Source organism: Typha angustifolia, chromosome 7, assembly GCF_048772165.1.
Source record: "Typha angustifolia cultivar Huaian chromosome 7, ASM4877216v1, whole genome shotgun sequence".
NCBI classification, from domain to species: domain Eukaryota; kingdom Viridiplantae; phylum Streptophyta; class Magnoliopsida; order Poales; family Typhaceae; genus Typha; species Typha angustifolia.
Genome location: NC_133245.1, coordinates 15,438,388 through 15,455,098, shown reverse-complemented (window position 1 = coordinate 15,455,098; position 16,711 = coordinate 15,438,388). Strand labels below are relative to the sequence as shown.

Below are 16,711 nucleotides of genomic sequence, written 5' to 3'. Positions count from 1 at the left end.
GAACAACAAAAATAAAAAAATGTATGGCGTCGCCCGGACTCGAACCGGAGACCTTCAGTGTGTTAGACTGACGTGATAACCAACTACACCACGACACCGTTTTGTTATAGCCCGGAATTAAATATATTAAATATCTGAATATAGGTTCAAGGTTTCCTTTGTAAGAGGGTGATGATCTGTGGTCCCGTAGAGCCTCTCATAACAATGTTGTACGCCAAGAAGATTATATTCTAAGAGCGATAACTGAGGGGAAGGCAAGCCTAGGCTACGAATAAGAAATCCACACTTTAAAATTAGGTATTGGGACTATGATATCTCCCCCCACAAAGAGACATGGTCTACTTTAAATTTATGTTTTGGATAATGTCCCTCATATGAACCCTACGAAGAATAGCCAGCCAAAGGAAACTCTTCATGTTAGAGGTTAGCAAAGTTTTGTTGGTAGTTCAGTCGAGGCCAAAGAAATATTGGAGCAGCAAAGAATTAACGGACGCTACTAAGGATATGAATCTTTAAGATATGATGTCATGTTGACTATGTGAGCCTCTTAGCGAGCCCGAGCATTTGCAAAGTGCCCTGACCTGGTTAACCTTGGCTAAGATATTCTTATCCATCCTCTTAGGCCATCTTAGCAATGTCCCTATGAAGGGAGAAGGGCTCAGAGAAGAGAAAGGGTAGAGGGAATCAAGTTTGTGGGGGAAGATCACCGTTCCACCGATTAGTCCAAAACCTCTCCCACTCCTCATTCCTCGAGTAGAGGTGCTGACCACAAAAGGAATGACCACCTTGAGGATCCTTTTCCAATTCCCTGATGGATCCTTAAGATGGATAGGGCGTCTATAGTAAAGTTGTAGGATGATATCTCTCTACAGTTTTAGCATCTCAAGCTCCAATAACCTCCTTCGCCACTTTCCAAGGATAAAGATGTTGAACCTGTAGTTATCAAAAATGGAGTGAAGCGGTGAATCGGCTATTAGACTGATTCAATTTTGTTATCAAATCTTAAAAGCAAATGTTAGCTCTGTTTGGTTATGATAATGATAGTTGAACCTCCTCAAGTTCTAGATTTCTAGCATAACTTTGCAGTGGAAACCTAAGATTGACGCCTGTCTTACCCTTTCAAGGAAGCCCCACTTCAAGGAATCAATTCTTTTAAAGACTAAAAACATAAAAAGAAAATTTTAAATACAGAAAGGTGGTTTGCATATTTAATATTTTAGATTGAGATATTTTGATAGGCTTAAAAAGTATATTTAATTTAAATAAGTTAAATTTTATTTTTTCAAGTAAAGATGAGCATGATAAAATTTAAACTTATGACATCTAAGTTAACATTACGTTGGTGGTTTGTATATTTTATTTTCTAATAAAGATCAAGGGTATTGAAGAGTCGGGATGAATGACTCCGGTGAAAGGCTGTGGCTGCAGATCAGACCAATAAACCTCGTACTGAGGTCCACAATGAGAATGAAGAGTGACGACAACAGTGGATTGCCGTGGCCGAGAAAGAAGGCGTTCAACGAAAAACCGTTGACAAACATGCTAACCTGGGTTGACTTTAAGGCTAGGCGTAACCCGAGCAATCCAGTTTGCCAAAAAGTGCTTAGAGAATGACAATGAGGGAGTCACACTTGACGCAATCGAAAGCCTTAGCTAAGTCGAGCTTGATGAAAGATACTCGACTGCCTGCATCATGTCATCCAAGCAGCGAGCTCATGGGCAAGGGTGGAATTGTCCAGGATCAACCTCCTCTTAACGAAGGCAGATTGGCAGTTGGGAATGAGGCCATCAAGAGCCTCGATCAAGCGTACTGTGAGGACTTTAATGATCACCTTAAATTAGCACTGGAAAAGACTGAAGAGTCTTGAGACAGAGGTAAGTCTGGCAAAACCTTTATTAGACAGGAAGATGAAGGAGGACTTCCCCTCCAACCCATGCCGCACCACCGAAGACGCGTATCAGGTCGGCCTTGATCGCCAGGCCAGAATTAGTGATAGAAGAGGAATCATATACGAGCTTGAGCCATTTGACCTTCATGGAGTTATCATTTGATCGAGAAAAAAGAAAAGAAATATGCCTACTGCTCCAAGCTTATCAACAAAATAAGTTATCCCGAATCCAGATGAGTACACCTGCATAGTGCTCATCATTTTCTAATTCTCATAATTTTTCTGCAGACATGTGCGTTGGATTTTTATTATCTTCTTTTCGTGCCGGCGACTTCAGTTCAGTATCTTTGAACCTCTATGAAAGTTTTTATGGTTATATTGCTTATGCCAACCATTAAATTTGTTATCTTCTTGTCACACTTGTGCCATTTTTTTTTAATTGCAGAGTAGCATGTCTTCAAGTAATTAATATCTATGAGTTAGATAAGACGCTGTTAAGATTTTCTTTTTTGAAGACTGGGGTTCCAAAAATTCTCTTTCCATCAGCTAATATATCAAATCTGCTCCCCAATAAACAATCAATCAACCAACGAATAGAGTTTTATTTCATGAACTGGTGATCAACAGTCCAAGTCACAAAACCAAATCTGAAGCTAATAATCTGTCAATGGAGGAAGCAACAATGTACAATATACATGAAGTGAAAAAGCAAAATATCAAAGTGGATGGCATTCCAATACCCTATAGAACATCTGGAACATAACTCTACCGCCCCCGAAGAGAAAGTAAATAGCCACGCTTCAATTGTTACAAGTCCATTTCGACGTAGGTACGCAGGTCAAATAGTGGCACCAATGGCAATGGTCGTTGCCGTTCACTCCTCTGAACAGCTCTATCAATCCAACAGCAAAACTGCAAAACAATGTGAAGGTTCCATGTAAGGCCATTAACCTAGATCAACATTGACAGCATCATATATGGAGTTGAAAGTTGCTCGGAAACAAAACACAAAATAATAGATCAGATTCAACAGTGTACTCTAGCAGAGAGCAACTATCAAAGCCAAACAATTATTAAAAAGTGACAGTCAATGATGCAAACGAACTTTAAATCTAAAGGGCTTCTTCATGCCAGGACAATTGAAAGTTCTGTTTAGTATGCTTCGACTAAATTTTTGTTGAGAATCTGATCTCACACTACCAAAATTACAGCTCTAAAAAGAAATTGATTTCCACACAACGAAGTTTCAAAGCACCCGAAAATCAAATCAATTCTTATAATAAAGCTGAGCAAATTAGAGGTAAAACGACAAATAAGCCCCTCTCTTTTATTTGTTAGTTGTACGCAATAATCAATATTATAGTAATCATCCATTTCATATCTAATAAAAATATCATCCTCCACTGCTACTACTAAGATAATTGATATTATTATACAAAGCTAAATGATGCTGCCATTAGACGAGGTGTAAAAGTAGTGGTAGATAATGCCTTTATCATTAGTAGAGGGTGCCAACTAATGCTAATGCTAAGGCTTGAGTCATAAAACAACCTCCCTAACAATGAGGATAGAGGGCTGCATAAATCTTGGCAGACCTACATTGGAAGCCAAATGCATCAAGATGCCATCTTTTATTGTTAGAAAAATGAATATGCCTGAAGTAAGGTACTCCTACCATATACCATTTAAAAATGAAAGGAAAACTGGGGAAGAAAAGAAAAGGCTATTTATATGCTTGTCCAGTGAAGCACAAACTGAATATAAAAAGAATGATTCCCAATAGTGGACCAACTTAAACCAGAAGGCCAAAAGAAAACTACTAATATTTGTAGCCTATAGGCTCATCAACACAACAACAGTTAGCACTAGTAAAATGGAATGCTTACCCAGCTACAAACAAGAGCAGCCCAACGACCAACAGTACATACTGGTATGCCAAATACTTGGATTTGGGCTGGCTTGAAGGAGGTAGATTGCGGCGCTCCAACCATTTAAAGTGAGGTTGCATTAGTAGAACAAATCCCAAGAGAAAACCTGTCAGAAATCCTCCAATATGGGCAAAATTGTCGACAAATGGAAGTATTCCAACAGCCAAGTTAACCGCAACGATGATCACAAGAGTAAATAGAGCTGAAGCCTGCAAAAGAGAATAAATGGAGTTAAGATCCTAAAGCTTATAGAAAAAGCTGATAAGAGTCGAAAAGAGTGGGGAGAGAATATCTACCCTGTTGGTGTATATAGTCCAATTAGTAAGAAGCTCTGATAGAAGTGCTCCAAGAAGTCCAAATAAAGCACCAGAAGCGCCGACAGAGATACCATTTCTCATGAAAAGAGCCGAGAGAATGCTGCCGCCAAATCCTGACAGAAGGTAAATTATCCCAACTCGCACTGCAAAAGCCAGGCAGAAATCATTCAGGACCTCAAATTAGTAAATACTGCATTGGATATACTGTAGATAAAATTAGCCATAAATCGAAGTTATTTATGTGGTGTGGAACAGATATTCACGTATCATCATGAATCTTTCATTTAAGTAATGAGAGAGAAATGATTTTTTGGCAATGTAAGAGAACAACAAAATAAAGGATTGACGAGAATGAAGCTTACCAAATCCAAATTGCTGCTCAAGCCGAATTCCAATTACAACGAGGCTTATCATATTAACAGCCAGATGAATAAGACCTGCATGCGACCAAATGCAAGTCACAAGTCTCCAGCCTTGATGTCCATGCACAACTTTGTCCCACTTAAGAGCTCCCATCTTCAGCAATCTGGAAAAATAAATGTTTGCAAACCGACTTGTTAAATAAATCATATATCCCCCTATTTTGAATCCCCACATAAAGAAAATTATGCTCAATAAACAAATATGTTTCTCAATGAAACATAAAAGGTCACGAGAATCATTGAGTATCAACACGATCAAAAGGGAAGATGAAATATTAAGAATGCGATGCCTAATTTATTACTTGATGAGAACCTGCATTGACATTTCTCAACTACTCAAGACTAGCAAAGCCATCGGCTCGATTCGTTATGTGATTTAAATAATTTGTTTGATTCAAATGCCCAGCAGCAATTTCTCAACAAAACCCCCATATTTTGCTTACTTTGTGACCTAGCAAGCAAGCTAAGGAACAAGAAACAAGCTTGAATCTAATTTGTACCACTCAAACAATCCCAAATTCGGCAAGTACCGATCAAGATAAACGATACCACGAACACGAAGCAGAAAAAAAAAACACCAATTTAGTTCCAGCCGAGAGAAAAGAAAAAAGAAAAAAAGAGCAGAGCAAAATGGAAATGGATCTTCCCCGAATCAAACCTTATACTCTTCTTTTCCCCAAACTAAACCATATCAAAAACCATAAAGATCGCAACTTCATCTCAATTCCAACAACAGAAAAAGCGTAAGCACCCAAAGAAACCTTACGTGGAGGCTGACGGACCCAAGAGAGGGTTGTCGTGATACGGCTCGAACGAGAAGCGGCGGAGGAAGCGAGCTTTGCAGGACCCAGATGGGTGGTGGTCGGGGCAGTTATTCACATACATGGCAACGACGAACACGATCACGTTGGCCAGCACGAACAATGGTATCAACCACGAAGTCCACCCCCTCCTCTCCCGCGCCGACGAGTCGTAGTAGAACGGCGACGGCGGCACGTGCCCCCCGGTCTGGGCCATGGTTTTCGGCCTAGGCTTTGCGCCCCCATTCTCCACGTCGGTGTTCGACATCTCTAAGGACCAAAAGTTGCTCTCTTTCGCTTCTAATCTGATCTCAACGGAGTCAGAGAAGAGAATGGGAGAGTTGGGTTTGCGCTAAAAACAGAGAAGTGGTCGTAGAATGCAAACTTTCCTTTAAAAGGAGAAGATAGAGAAGAATTCAAACCAAAAGCGAACGATGAAAGAAGGAGGGGTGACTTCTAATATATATATATATATATATATTTCGTAAATGGTGGTTGCCGGCGAAGCCAGTAGTTGACGGTGTCCTTTTCTGTAGTGTAGCAGAAGCAAAAGAAAAAAGGACAAGTTTCCTTCTTCTTTCCTTCCATTGGCTAATTTGAAAGAAAATATCATAAGATCATATTCTTAAGCAAGAGAAGTGACGATATTTTTGTTATCTAACCAAATGTTATTGTGGTTGCTCTGGCACCCACCTTCTACATCGCTAATATGACTACTACTGGGAGGGATTTTGGAAGACAAGGAGATTTGATATATTTTATTCATTGTGATTTGTGCTGCTGTATGGAAATTCAAACTTTGCTTTCAATTCCATTTGGCAAAATCTTTTGCCGAAGATGAATGAAAGTAATAGAAAAAGACAAGAGGAAAGTGGAGAGCTCCTTCCAACATGATCATAAATTATTACTAGAGATGGTCCAATCTCTTTAGACGCGGATTCAGAATGCTTTGTGTTGACTCGTTCCAACTCGAAATCGTGTGGCCAGTACGTCACGCGTTTTAATTGATTAACTCCCACAAACTTATCATCCATCACATTCGTCTCAAGTCATACACTAATTGTGTAATATCTATTTGGTTATAGGATTGACTAATAAAAACCAATATTTTTTTTAATAATATAATTATATTAAATAATTGGGACAGCTCTTCTGTTAAAACGAGCTATCACGGGTCAACTTCAATACACTAGTTATATCATCGAGAGTTTAAACTCCACCAGTGGAATAGGCATAAATTTATTTCAAAATAAGTCTCTTTATATTTGTATAGTGACGAGACAATAAATTATCTTAATTATTAATTTTTTTAGCCAAACTATCAATGATAAAATTTAAAGATCTATCAGTAAAAGAAAATAACAAACTATCAATTATCGTCGATTTTATAAGAATATTTTAGTTATTTACTAAAATAATTTTATTATTATGTCACATTAAGAATAATAATTATATTAATTTACAATTAAATATTATAATAGTCTAAACTGATATAAGTACTCTTATGCAAATTTTACATCCCCTAATATTATAGTTAAAAGGATATAATTTTAGTTACTTGTGATAGTGATTAGACTGTAGAGCATTAATCGAAACTCACATGGAATGCAATTGCATTCGTATGAACAGTGTGGCAGAGGGTGCGATCGTTTGGTCAAAGATTGGTGGGTGGCGATTGTCGCGTAGAAAACAAACCCACTTTTTGGTAGAAGGGGTTGTTGGATACGCATCGACACCTGGCCCTGGGAGAGCGTTTCGTTTAGTGCCTTTCGGACGAAGCTAAGGTAACAATTTTCTTGCACTTCGAACCCTCCAAAGAAAATATTCATGGACGAGGAACGACAGGAAAAGTAGGGGCTATTTTGCTAGTCCAGCCCAAGACTCTTATGATTTCGTTATTGGGCCAGCCCAATTATTCTATTGAACTAAAAATAACCCAACTTAAGAGCTTGGTTAGAGTGTCCAGTAAGGCTTGTGAGCTCGGCTCGATTTAGCTTTAGCTTGATATATATTTTTAATATGTTATCATATATATTGGCTATCTTATAATACTCAGTAATGTATTGTAGCATGGGTAGTTATACTATTCAATCTCAAATAAAATGACTTAGGAGTTACATCCTTAGACGGAAGCTTGTCGACCATGGAATTATAAGAGAAGGGTTCATGAAAGTGAAGAAGACGACTTAGTAATTCGTCTGACAATTTTGCAATGCAAAAAAGGGTAAAGACATGGATGGGTTCGATTGCAACCACATAAGTGAGATGAATCTGGACAAAGCTCACTGGTGGGGGAAAACGAGATTAGCCATTTTGTCAGCTTGATCATTCAATCTGTTTACATTATTTAAAAAATTTAAGTTCCATAATTGAATTTTTTTTCACTAAACTTTGTTATAGTTCTAAAGTACATGCAACTGAAATTAATGATGCAAATGCTCCTTCTTATCTCCTTTTTTATATATAACTTTCAATCTTTCTCATGTTCAAATGTTTAATCGTTCTAATAGAGAAGTTTTTTAGCAGTTCCTTTTAATGAAGAAAAAAAAAAACCTAATAATTTTACTTATAAATACATAGGGTTTAATTGACACATTACAATGTTCACCCGAGGGGACGACACCTTGAAATTTGACCTAATTACGAAGAGTAAAAATATCATTTTCTATCTCTATAAGCTTGTAATTGTCATTAGGAATTGTATGGGTATTTAATTTTTTCAACTCAAGTATTTTGCATTTATTAAACTTAAAACACATTCTACTGTTAGTCGACTTAATCGATAGTTGCCTTACGTATAACTTCATTTAACTACTTATACACAATGACTATAATACATATACGTAAATTAACTCATTTTAATAATAGTATTGTGATCATCTTCTAGTGGGCAACTTTACCGAGGGTATCACATCAATACTCGTAAGGTCAGTTGGAAATATTAATCATGATTTTAACATTAATTTTATATAAATTTTGAGCATAAATTTTAGTGGGATTCACGTGTTATTTATAAAAAATTAATAGTGAAATAGATAAAATTCAAAGAGTCATTAATTTCCTTCAATTTGGTAGAACTTGATACATAAGAAAATAAGGGAAATAGGGTTACAACTATGAGAATAAGCTGGTATATATTACAAACTGGATTATAATTATAGTAATGTATCAAAAATAGGCACCCAAAGCACAATAAGAGAAAGAGAAGATATAAAGCATTGCTTTACAAACAAGTCTCCTTGGTCAATCGCGACTACACTATAGATTAAAAAGCATAAGTTTTGAAAGGCTGAGCACTTGACAATAAGCTCAGATAGCTTGGAATACATACACATCAATGACAAAGTCTATTTGAGCGACTTATGAAATCTAAAACAAGAAAGGAATAAATGAAAACAGTAAGAAGGGACAAATATGTCGATTACATTCATGAACAAAAAATTTATTTTTCAAAACATAGATAAAAAATCTAAAATTAGCCGAGTCGTGATAAGTCTAGCAATCTATAGTACATAGAACTACTTTGAGGAAGATTTCGAACAATAGTGAGCCAGAGATAGTTCAAGTAGAACAATGGTGACTTGCACAAATGGGTTGAAACGAAGATAGGATAGGTTTACGATAGCCGACGCAAGCGACAACAACGCGGAAGGACTAGGAGGAGAGTAAGGGAGAAAAACTCTATAAGAGGGAAAAATCCAAACCCTAGCATAGCACTGCTAGGGTTTGGCGCGAGAAATCGGTATATTTTACTTAACGTCAACACCTCGATTATAGGTGTACTTCATCGTCTTTTCAAAAGGTTGCTCTGTTAGTCAATGGCGAAGTCTTCTCTCCGAAGTGTCATTATCCTTGAATGTTACTTTGTCTCCCATCTTCATTAGAATTAAAGCTCAAAGTGTGGAACTCGTGGCTTTCTTCTTCTTTTTAAACAATATCTTACTCCTCCGGACTTTTTTACGATAATGCCAACTTAATCATCTATTCCGCGTAAGTGTTTGGAGTCATTTGGAGCAACTGACATTATATATAATTAATAATTACTTTCAATAACGAACTCTCATGCAACGTTCGGTAATCGAACTTCATCAATCAATAAGATTCTAGTAACCTCTCCAATTTATCGATTATAAACAAGATAAATAAAGGGAAAAAATAATTGAAGAGTGTTCATACGACTTTCTTTACAAAAGATAAGAGAGTTGCAACTTAAAGTTCACACGTCATGCATCCCTTTACGGCATCGTGCATAAACTTTCTAGTACGAGGAATTTAATCTGTCTGAGAAACCACACCTCGCCGATATATAAATAAGAGTGGCAACTCTTGACAAATTTATTTATCTAACTCCATTGTTAAATAAGATTATGATCGTGTTTATTATCTCAATTGCTTCATAACTCAGAAATTAGTTTATTTTTCATTACTTATATATCAAACGATCAATTTATCCTTCTAAATAATTTGTATATAATTCAAATAGATTAGTTTATTATTTCAAATAACTCACCTATGCGAGAGAAAAAATAATCTCAATAACATGTTTATAAAGTAATGATTTGTTCTCCATTGCAGTTTAATTATTGAGTTATATCTGTTTATTACCGAAGTCATGAGTTTAATTTTTTTACAAATTAAAATTTAATACCACATCCCACTCATGCAATCCACAGAATAATAATAAAAAAATGTTAAATATATTTAACTCGGTGCACTTATATCTAAAATCATTTTACTTCCTATATAATATTTTATATTAAACTAGCATCTATAAATATAACCAAAGTTTCCATCTCATTTAAAATGAGTCTCACCTGAAATTTCCAAATGCTTTATATTTGTTAGACATATTAATTTTAGTGATTTATTATATTTGATAATTTGTTAGAAAATTTTAACTATTTCAAAAGAAAAAAACGGCATCCTTATTAATGCTGAAGTGATAGTGCAATATAAGATATCAGCTAGTTAGGATCCGTATCTCTGCATCTCTGACATTTGGCGTACGTCTAACACCAACTCAACGTGAGCTAACATTTGCCTGGCGGACTATCGATAAGCCCAGCAGCAGAATCCAACGACGCTCCGACCCGAATCCAACGATATCCACCGGACCGGACCGGACCCATGGCCACCTCCCCAGTCCCCACCGTCGCAAATCCAATCTCCACGTCCTTTCGCATCTCCCAACCAATCACAGCAATCTCAAGTGTGAACCCAAGAACCCATTCCAAAAGGCGAAAGGCAAAAAGGCTGCATAGGGTGGGAAAGCATCCATCGAAGCCTATGAGGTAAGAAAGAACGCTAAAAGGCTTTCTGGGTTCCCTTTTTCTTGGGACGTTTGAAAGAGATGATCTTGGCATTTGACTCTCTTATTAGCTTCCCCCTTCAAAATTTCACACCTTCGTTTTGTTCGTTTCTCTCTTTCGTAAAGGTGAAGTGGGGACAAAAGCTATGCTGTGTGGTTTTGGCTATTTTAACCACAGGAGGTTAAAAAGCTGGAAAGGAGAAACGAAGACCGAGGGGGTTGAAGAAAGAGGTAAAAACAAGGGCGGGGGACAAGTGGGTTTGCGTTTGGTTTGGAGTTTGGATTTCACTTACCTTTCTACGGGAAAGGCAGAGAGGTGGTGGTCAAGGTCAACCGACGCTGCTTGTATTTTCACTACACCTCCTTCCATTTATTATAAGCTTCGATACTTGGGTTCGTGTGTGTGTGTGTGTGTGGTTAGGGTTTTGGGTGTAGAGGTCATTTGAGTATTCTCCGTAAACCCACTTTAATAGATTTCTTCCATCCTTTGGGTCTTCTTCCTTTTTGTCTCTTTAATCTCTTCCATTTCCATCGTTTGGGTCTTGCTGCTTAGTTTCTTGTGTTGTAGGGATCTCGCTGTGCGTCCTCGGGGATGGAAGTTTTTATTTTTTATTTTTTGAGTCGGTAACCGAGACCTTTTAATAGATCTAGTACTCTATTGGGGGCTTAAAAGGTACCTGCCTTGGAACCAGGGGAAAGAGATTGGTCGACAAGAACAACCGAAGAAGGATAGAAAAGAGAAGACAATCTCGGATGAGTTTTGGGGGCTTATTTGGTAGCGCGTCTGTTGGATTACTACCACAAGGCATCTCCATGTTGAGCTCCCCTGCACTCTCTTTAGCCTTGGTATACCACCATCTCTTTCTCATTTTTTGTTTCTTTTTGTTCAACTTTGTGGTTGGTATAGCTCTTTTGGGTTAACTTGGGAGGTGGGTTTTGGTTCTATTGTGCAGCAATCCAATTTGGAGTCGCAAAAACGAGGTTTTGATGCAGTAAATGGCAACAAGGAGGACGAGAATGAGAGCAGATCGGGGAGTGACCACTTGGATGCACTCTCTGGAGACGATTGGGAGCAGGAGAATCCTCGTAAGAGGAAGAAGAGGTACCATCGCCACACTCCTCAGCAGATCCAAGAACTCGAAGCGTAAGAAACCCATCCATCTTTCTCCTTTCTTTCACTTCTATTACCCTCGTCCCATACTCGTTTAACTTCGTGACCTTATTCGCCTACTTTAGACTTTTCAAGGAATGCCCACATCCAGATGAGAAGCAAAGGAATGAGCTTAGTAGAAGGCTTTGCCTGGAGAGCCGCCAGGTCAAGTTCTGGTTCCAGAACAGAAGGACCCAAATGAAGGTAACCATGATACCATAGCTCTTACAAAAAAAAGGCTCCTATAATTTCTTTGGGTATTGATTTTCTTCGCAAAATATTTGTTTCACATCTTAGACGCAATTGGAACGCCATGAAAATGCCATCCTTAGGCAAGAGAACGACAAACTCCGAGTCGAGAGCTTATCGATTAGGGAGGCGATGAGAAATCCTATATGTAGCAACTGCGGTGGGCCGGCAGTGCTCGGCGAGATATCTTTGGAAGAACAACATCTAAGAATTGAGAACGCTCGCCTTAAAGATGAGCTCGATAGGGTCTGTGCTCTTGCTGGAAAATTTCTGGGCAAGCCTCTCTCGGCCATGACTAATGATCCACTACACCTTCCAATGCCAAACTCATCGTTAGAATTGGCTGTTGGCACTAATGCTTTTACTGGTCTCAGTCCAGTTCCTACAACTTTGCCTGCGTTGACTGATTTCGCCATTAGTGCTTCAAGTCCATTGGGGAGTGTCATTAGCACTCCTAGTAGGAACGTGGGCGCCATGGCAGCTGGATTGGACAAGTCCTTGGAGAGGTCAATGCTATTGGAGCTTGCCCTAACTGCGATGGATGAACTGGTTAAGATGGCACAGATGGGTGATCCTTTGTGGATTCCTAGCTTGGAAGGCGGCAAGGAGACGTTGAACTATGAGGAGTACTCGCGAGTGTTTCCTCGATGCATTGGGGTAGCGAAGCAAGTCGGATTCGTGTCTGAGGCCACGAGGGAGACCGACGCCGTGATCATTAACAGCACGGCGCTCGTCGAGACTCTAATGGATGCGGTGAGCATGAGGCTATTTCTTAGTAGATTTCTACTATTTCCATATTGATCTGAATGCATTTTGCTAGCCAGAATCCATCGCAAGAATTAAATTATATGCATGTGTCTCTTTGCAGACCAGATGGGCCGATATGTTCCCTTGTATGGTTGCGAGCACGACTACTACTGAAGTGATATCTAGCGGCATGGGTGGCAGTAGAAATGGTGCATTGCAACTTGTAAGTTGGGGACTTCATATATATTTGTATATATATTTACTTGTAGGTGTCGTTTTTAATTCTAATTCAACACTGTGTTACTGCACTTGTCATCAATATCTGCCAGATGCATGCAGAGCTTCAAGTTCTTTCCCCTTTAGTTCCTATTAGAGAGGTCAACTTCCTCAGGTTCTGCAAGCAGCTTGAAGAGGGTGCTTGGGCCATCGTAGACGTTTCCATTGATGGAATCAGGGAGAGCCCATCCACTCTTCCTGCTAATATGAAATGCCGCAGGCTTCCTTCTGGATGTGTGGTGCAAGACTTGCCTAATGGCTACTGTAAGGTACTCATTCCACTTCCTTTCCACTAATACACTTCCAGTTATTTTTATATTACATGCACTACATGCTAATAACTAGTAAATGATGGTGTTCTTTCTCTCTCTAAACTTTGGAGATAGCATCTTACATCATGTCAGAAACTCTCAGAGGTGTGTGACTTAGATTAAAGAGCTCAGTGTTATCTGCTTTAGTTACCCATGCATGTGTATTGCTTCATAAGTCAAGGCTGTGTAACTTAGTTTCCAAGACCTTATTTGGGTCACGAGCCCACGAGCGAGACTTGTCTTGGTACGAGTTTTCTATAGTTGTTGTAGATCCACACCTTTCCCTAAGCGTATTTCTTGTGTTTGTTTAATTAAAGGTATTAGATGCTTCTTCTACTCTTTGGGAGCAGCACCCCTAGGTAGCTTTCTGTCCGCATTCAATCAATTAATCAACGCTGTAACAGTCTAATTTTTTGCATTTGATTCTTTCAACTTTGGATATGTATATACCATACGCGTGTTTGAAGATTAGCACTTACAATGGGAGAGAGTTTTTAGTGGCATAGGAATTCTTTTGATAATTTTTTTTTAAAAAAAAAAAGAATCTTTTGATAAAGTTGTGTTGGAGTAAGAGAGTTACACTCGTTTTCTGTTGTATTTTCTTGTGTAATCTTTCCATGGATAACTTTAAACGTTGAAAAGAATTCTTTGGAATTCTCCGAGACTTGCCCTCCAAAGTCCAAACACATCAATTTTGTTCAACCCCTTGCCTTTTGTGCAACACCCTCGTGACCCGGGTTTCTCACTTTACCCTGGAATATCTTATCCCAGGGTTTCCTGGTTAATAAATATGTTTTGCTAGCTTCTATTCCCATCTCGTTCCACGTTTTATGCTTCTTCTCTGATTCCTCTTGATTATTGTATATCATCTTTCAAAAGTTATCCATACTTTATTCAAGCCCACGTTAAACCTTATCTGGCATTCGTAATAGTCAAACCTTATGGTATTAATATAACGCCTCGAGGTGGAAGAGTAAAACTAAAAAACAAAGCCTTTGTCCTTTCTCACATGGTCGTATGTCCTCACGTACGCTGGAGCATACTGTGGTCCAGCAGCGGTGTGACCTCATGCAGACACATGTGAGTGCGTATTAATGAGCTAACGGACGCGACGGCGCGCGCATGCAGGTCACGTGGGTGGACCACGCCGAGTACGACGAAGCCGCGGTACACCAGCTCTACCGCCCTCTGCTGCTCTCCGGCTTGGCTCTCGGCGCGCGGTGCTGGGTCGCTAATCTCCAACGCCAATGCGAGTGCCTCGCTACCCTCATGTCCTCTTCCAACCCCATCCAAAACAACACCTCAGGTAAGAACTTAAGGGTAAATGTGAAATTTATAAAATTATTACACTTGATATCACATTGAGATCGGCGTGAAAAAAAAAAAAAAAAAAAAAAAACTGGGAAAAAGACATACAAACAGTTGGTGATCATAAGATCTCGCAGCTATTACTCCAAGCGGGAGGAGGAGCATGCTAAAGCTGGCGGCACGGATGACGGATAACTTCTGCGCGGGGGTGTGCGCATCGACAGCGAGGAAGTGGAGCAAGCTAGTCGGGGCGGGGAACTTCGGGGAGGACGTGAGGGTAATGACGCGGCAGAGCGTGGATGACCCCGGTGAACCGCCTGGGGTTGTGCTCAGTGCCGCCACCTCGGTGTGGGTCCCCATGCCGCCCCACCGGCTGTTCGATTTCCTACGGGACGAGCGGCTTCGGTGTCAATGGGATATACTATCCAACGGCGGGCCCATGCAGGAGATGGCCCATATTGCCAAGGGACGACACCAGGGCAATGCAGTGTCGCTACTACGTGCTAGTGTAAGTGCTTCACTTTACTATTATGCGAATCACAACATCAATTGTTGGATAATGAGAAAAGTCGTAACATTTTTTTGGGTGCAAATTCCACCTCCTATTGAGTGCAGGCCGTCAACGCAAACCAGACCAGCATGCTTATACTACAAGAGACATGCACAGACGCTTCCGGGTCGATGGTGGTTTACGCCCCTGTGGACGTGCCGGCTATGCACCTCGTCATGAGTGGCGGCGACTCCGCCTATGTGGCGCTTCTCCCCTCAGGCTTCGCCATCCTCCCGGATGGCGTGAGCGATAACGCCTCATGTACGCCCAAGGTTGCCGGCTCGCTACTAACGGTGGCGTTCCAGATCCTGGTCAATAGCCAGCCCACAGCCAAGCTCACCGTTGAATCCGTGGAAACCGTCAGCAACTTAATCTCTTGCACTATTAAGAAGATTAAAGCAGCTCTCCATTGTGACAGTTAAAATATGTTTACTTAATTGAGTCAAGAACGAACCGCGCGGGTAAGGAACCCTTGCTAAGTGGTAAGGGAGTATGGGAGAAAGTGGTAGTCTATATTCCTTAGCACAGAGCAATGGTGGTGGTTCGGGAATTGACTCAACTTGTGTCTACTCGCTATTAATTCTGATTCTATCTACGGTGGACTCTTTGGGACGGTATCTTAGCTAGAGACACAGAGATCGATGTATAAAGAAAAGGTATGATAGAGGCTTGTGTTTGCAGGTTTGTTCCTGCGAGTTCCTGTTCTTTTGGTATTTAATTTGCTTTGTGGTATGCCTCAATTGTCACAGTAAACTATAGTTTTGCTGGATAATTTATAATTATCCAGATGCCAAGTGTTTGCAATTAAACTTTGGCTCTACGCATTATTCTGGAGTTATATTACACTAGCTGGAGTTAAACCACCGTAGATCAAGACTCATATCTACTTCCAATTCTAGAACAAGAAGCGAATTTTATTCGGAGGGCTTACTTCTATAAGCAACCAGTTTCCATTAGCAGCGAATAAATAGAAAGGGTACTAAGTTACTAATTAGTATCATTAGTTATTAAACATAGTTAGGATAGAGTATAATCCGTACAGTTTGATGACTCTTGGGCTCAATCACAGTACCTGAGCAATCCTAATTTTATTGAGTACAAGTTCATTGGATTAGCCCAAGTACCGTATCTATAACTCGAATAGCAGCCCATTAATCTCATCGGCCCATTAGCGCCCACTTTAATGAAACCCAGTTCCCCCTTGGGACAACTACTTGCATGCACATCTTGAGCTTCATTTATTTGGAAAATATAGGTGGATATGCATGCCTCTTTCGGGGGCACTAATCATCTTTATTTCTAACTGTCCAAATTGATATCTATATTAATGTCTTACTTGTTCGCACATCTTAAGTAACATCCTGTTCGCTGTAAACAGTTTGCATATATGCAGGTCAAACAAACCCATGAGAAATAACTAATAACTAATAATTAGTAATTAATAACTACCTCTCTC

The 16,711-nt window shown here is 39.5% G+C and overlaps 2 protein-coding genes and 1 non-coding gene across 3 annotated transcripts; 1 reads left to right on the top strand and 2 right to left on the bottom strand.

Annotated features, from left to right (window-relative positions):
• Positions 1-24: 24 nt before the first annotated feature.
• On the bottom strand, positions 25-98 carry TRNAV-AAC (transfer RNA valine (anticodon AAC)). The gene has a single exon. It is a non-coding gene; the product is annotated as a tRNA-Val (tRNA).
• A 2,362-nt stretch (positions 99-2,460) lies between these two features.
• On the bottom strand, positions 2,461-6,023 carry LOC140763242 (RHOMBOID-like protein 2). Its single transcript, XM_073101334.1, has 5 exons — positions 5,323-6,023; positions 4,497-4,660; positions 4,114-4,277; positions 3,776-4,026; positions 2,461-2,801 (listed from the first exon to the last, which is right to left on the bottom strand). The coding sequence occupies exons 1-5, from the start codon at positions 5,622-5,624 to the stop codon at positions 2,690-2,692; spliced, it is 993 nt and encodes a 330-aa protein (XP_072957435.1). The 5' UTR covers positions 5,625-6,023; the 3' UTR covers positions 2,461-2,689.
• A 4,864-nt stretch (positions 6,024-10,887) lies between these two features.
• LOC140763078 (homeobox-leucine zipper protein ROC5-like) lies at positions 10,888-16,123 on the top strand. The gene is made up of 9 exons (XM_073101116.1): positions 10,888-11,510; positions 11,618-11,808; positions 11,901-12,018; positions 12,112-12,816; positions 12,932-13,033; positions 13,140-13,355; positions 14,526-14,703; positions 14,843-15,213; positions 15,321-16,123. The coding sequence occupies exons 1-9, from the start codon at positions 11,418-11,420 to the stop codon at positions 15,675-15,677; spliced, it is 2,331 nt and encodes a 776-aa protein (XP_072957217.1). The 5' UTR covers positions 10,888-11,417; the 3' UTR covers positions 15,678-16,123.
• Positions 16,124-16,711: the final 588 nt, after the last annotated feature.

Excerpts from the sequence above, each read along its gene's own strand:
- LOC140763078 (XM_073101116.1), top strand. The coding sequence starts at position 11,418 with ATGAGTTTTGGGGGCTTATTTGGTAGCGCGTCTGTTGGATTACTACCA. Across the intron at positions 11,809-11,900 it reads CAGATCCAAGAACTCGAAGC|ACTTTTCAAGGAATGCCCAC; the intron begins GTAAGAAACCCA and ends CGCCTACTTTAG. Across the intron at positions 12,019-12,111 it reads ACAGAAGGACCCAAATGAAG|ACGCAATTGGAACGCCATGA; the intron begins GTAACCATGATA and ends TTCACATCTTAG.
- LOC140763242 (XM_073101334.1), bottom strand. The coding sequence starts at position 5,624 with ATGTCGAACACCGACGTGGAGAATGGGGGCGCAAAGCCTAGGCCGAAA. Across the intron at positions 4,278-4,496 it reads TGAGCAGCAATTTGGATTTG|TGCGAGTTGGGATAATTTAC; the intron begins GTAAGCTTCATT and ends TGGCTTTTGCAG. Across the intron at positions 4,027-4,113 it reads GGACTATATACACCAACAGG|GCTTCAGCTCTATTTACTCT; the intron begins GTAGATATTCTC and ends TCTCTTTTGCAG.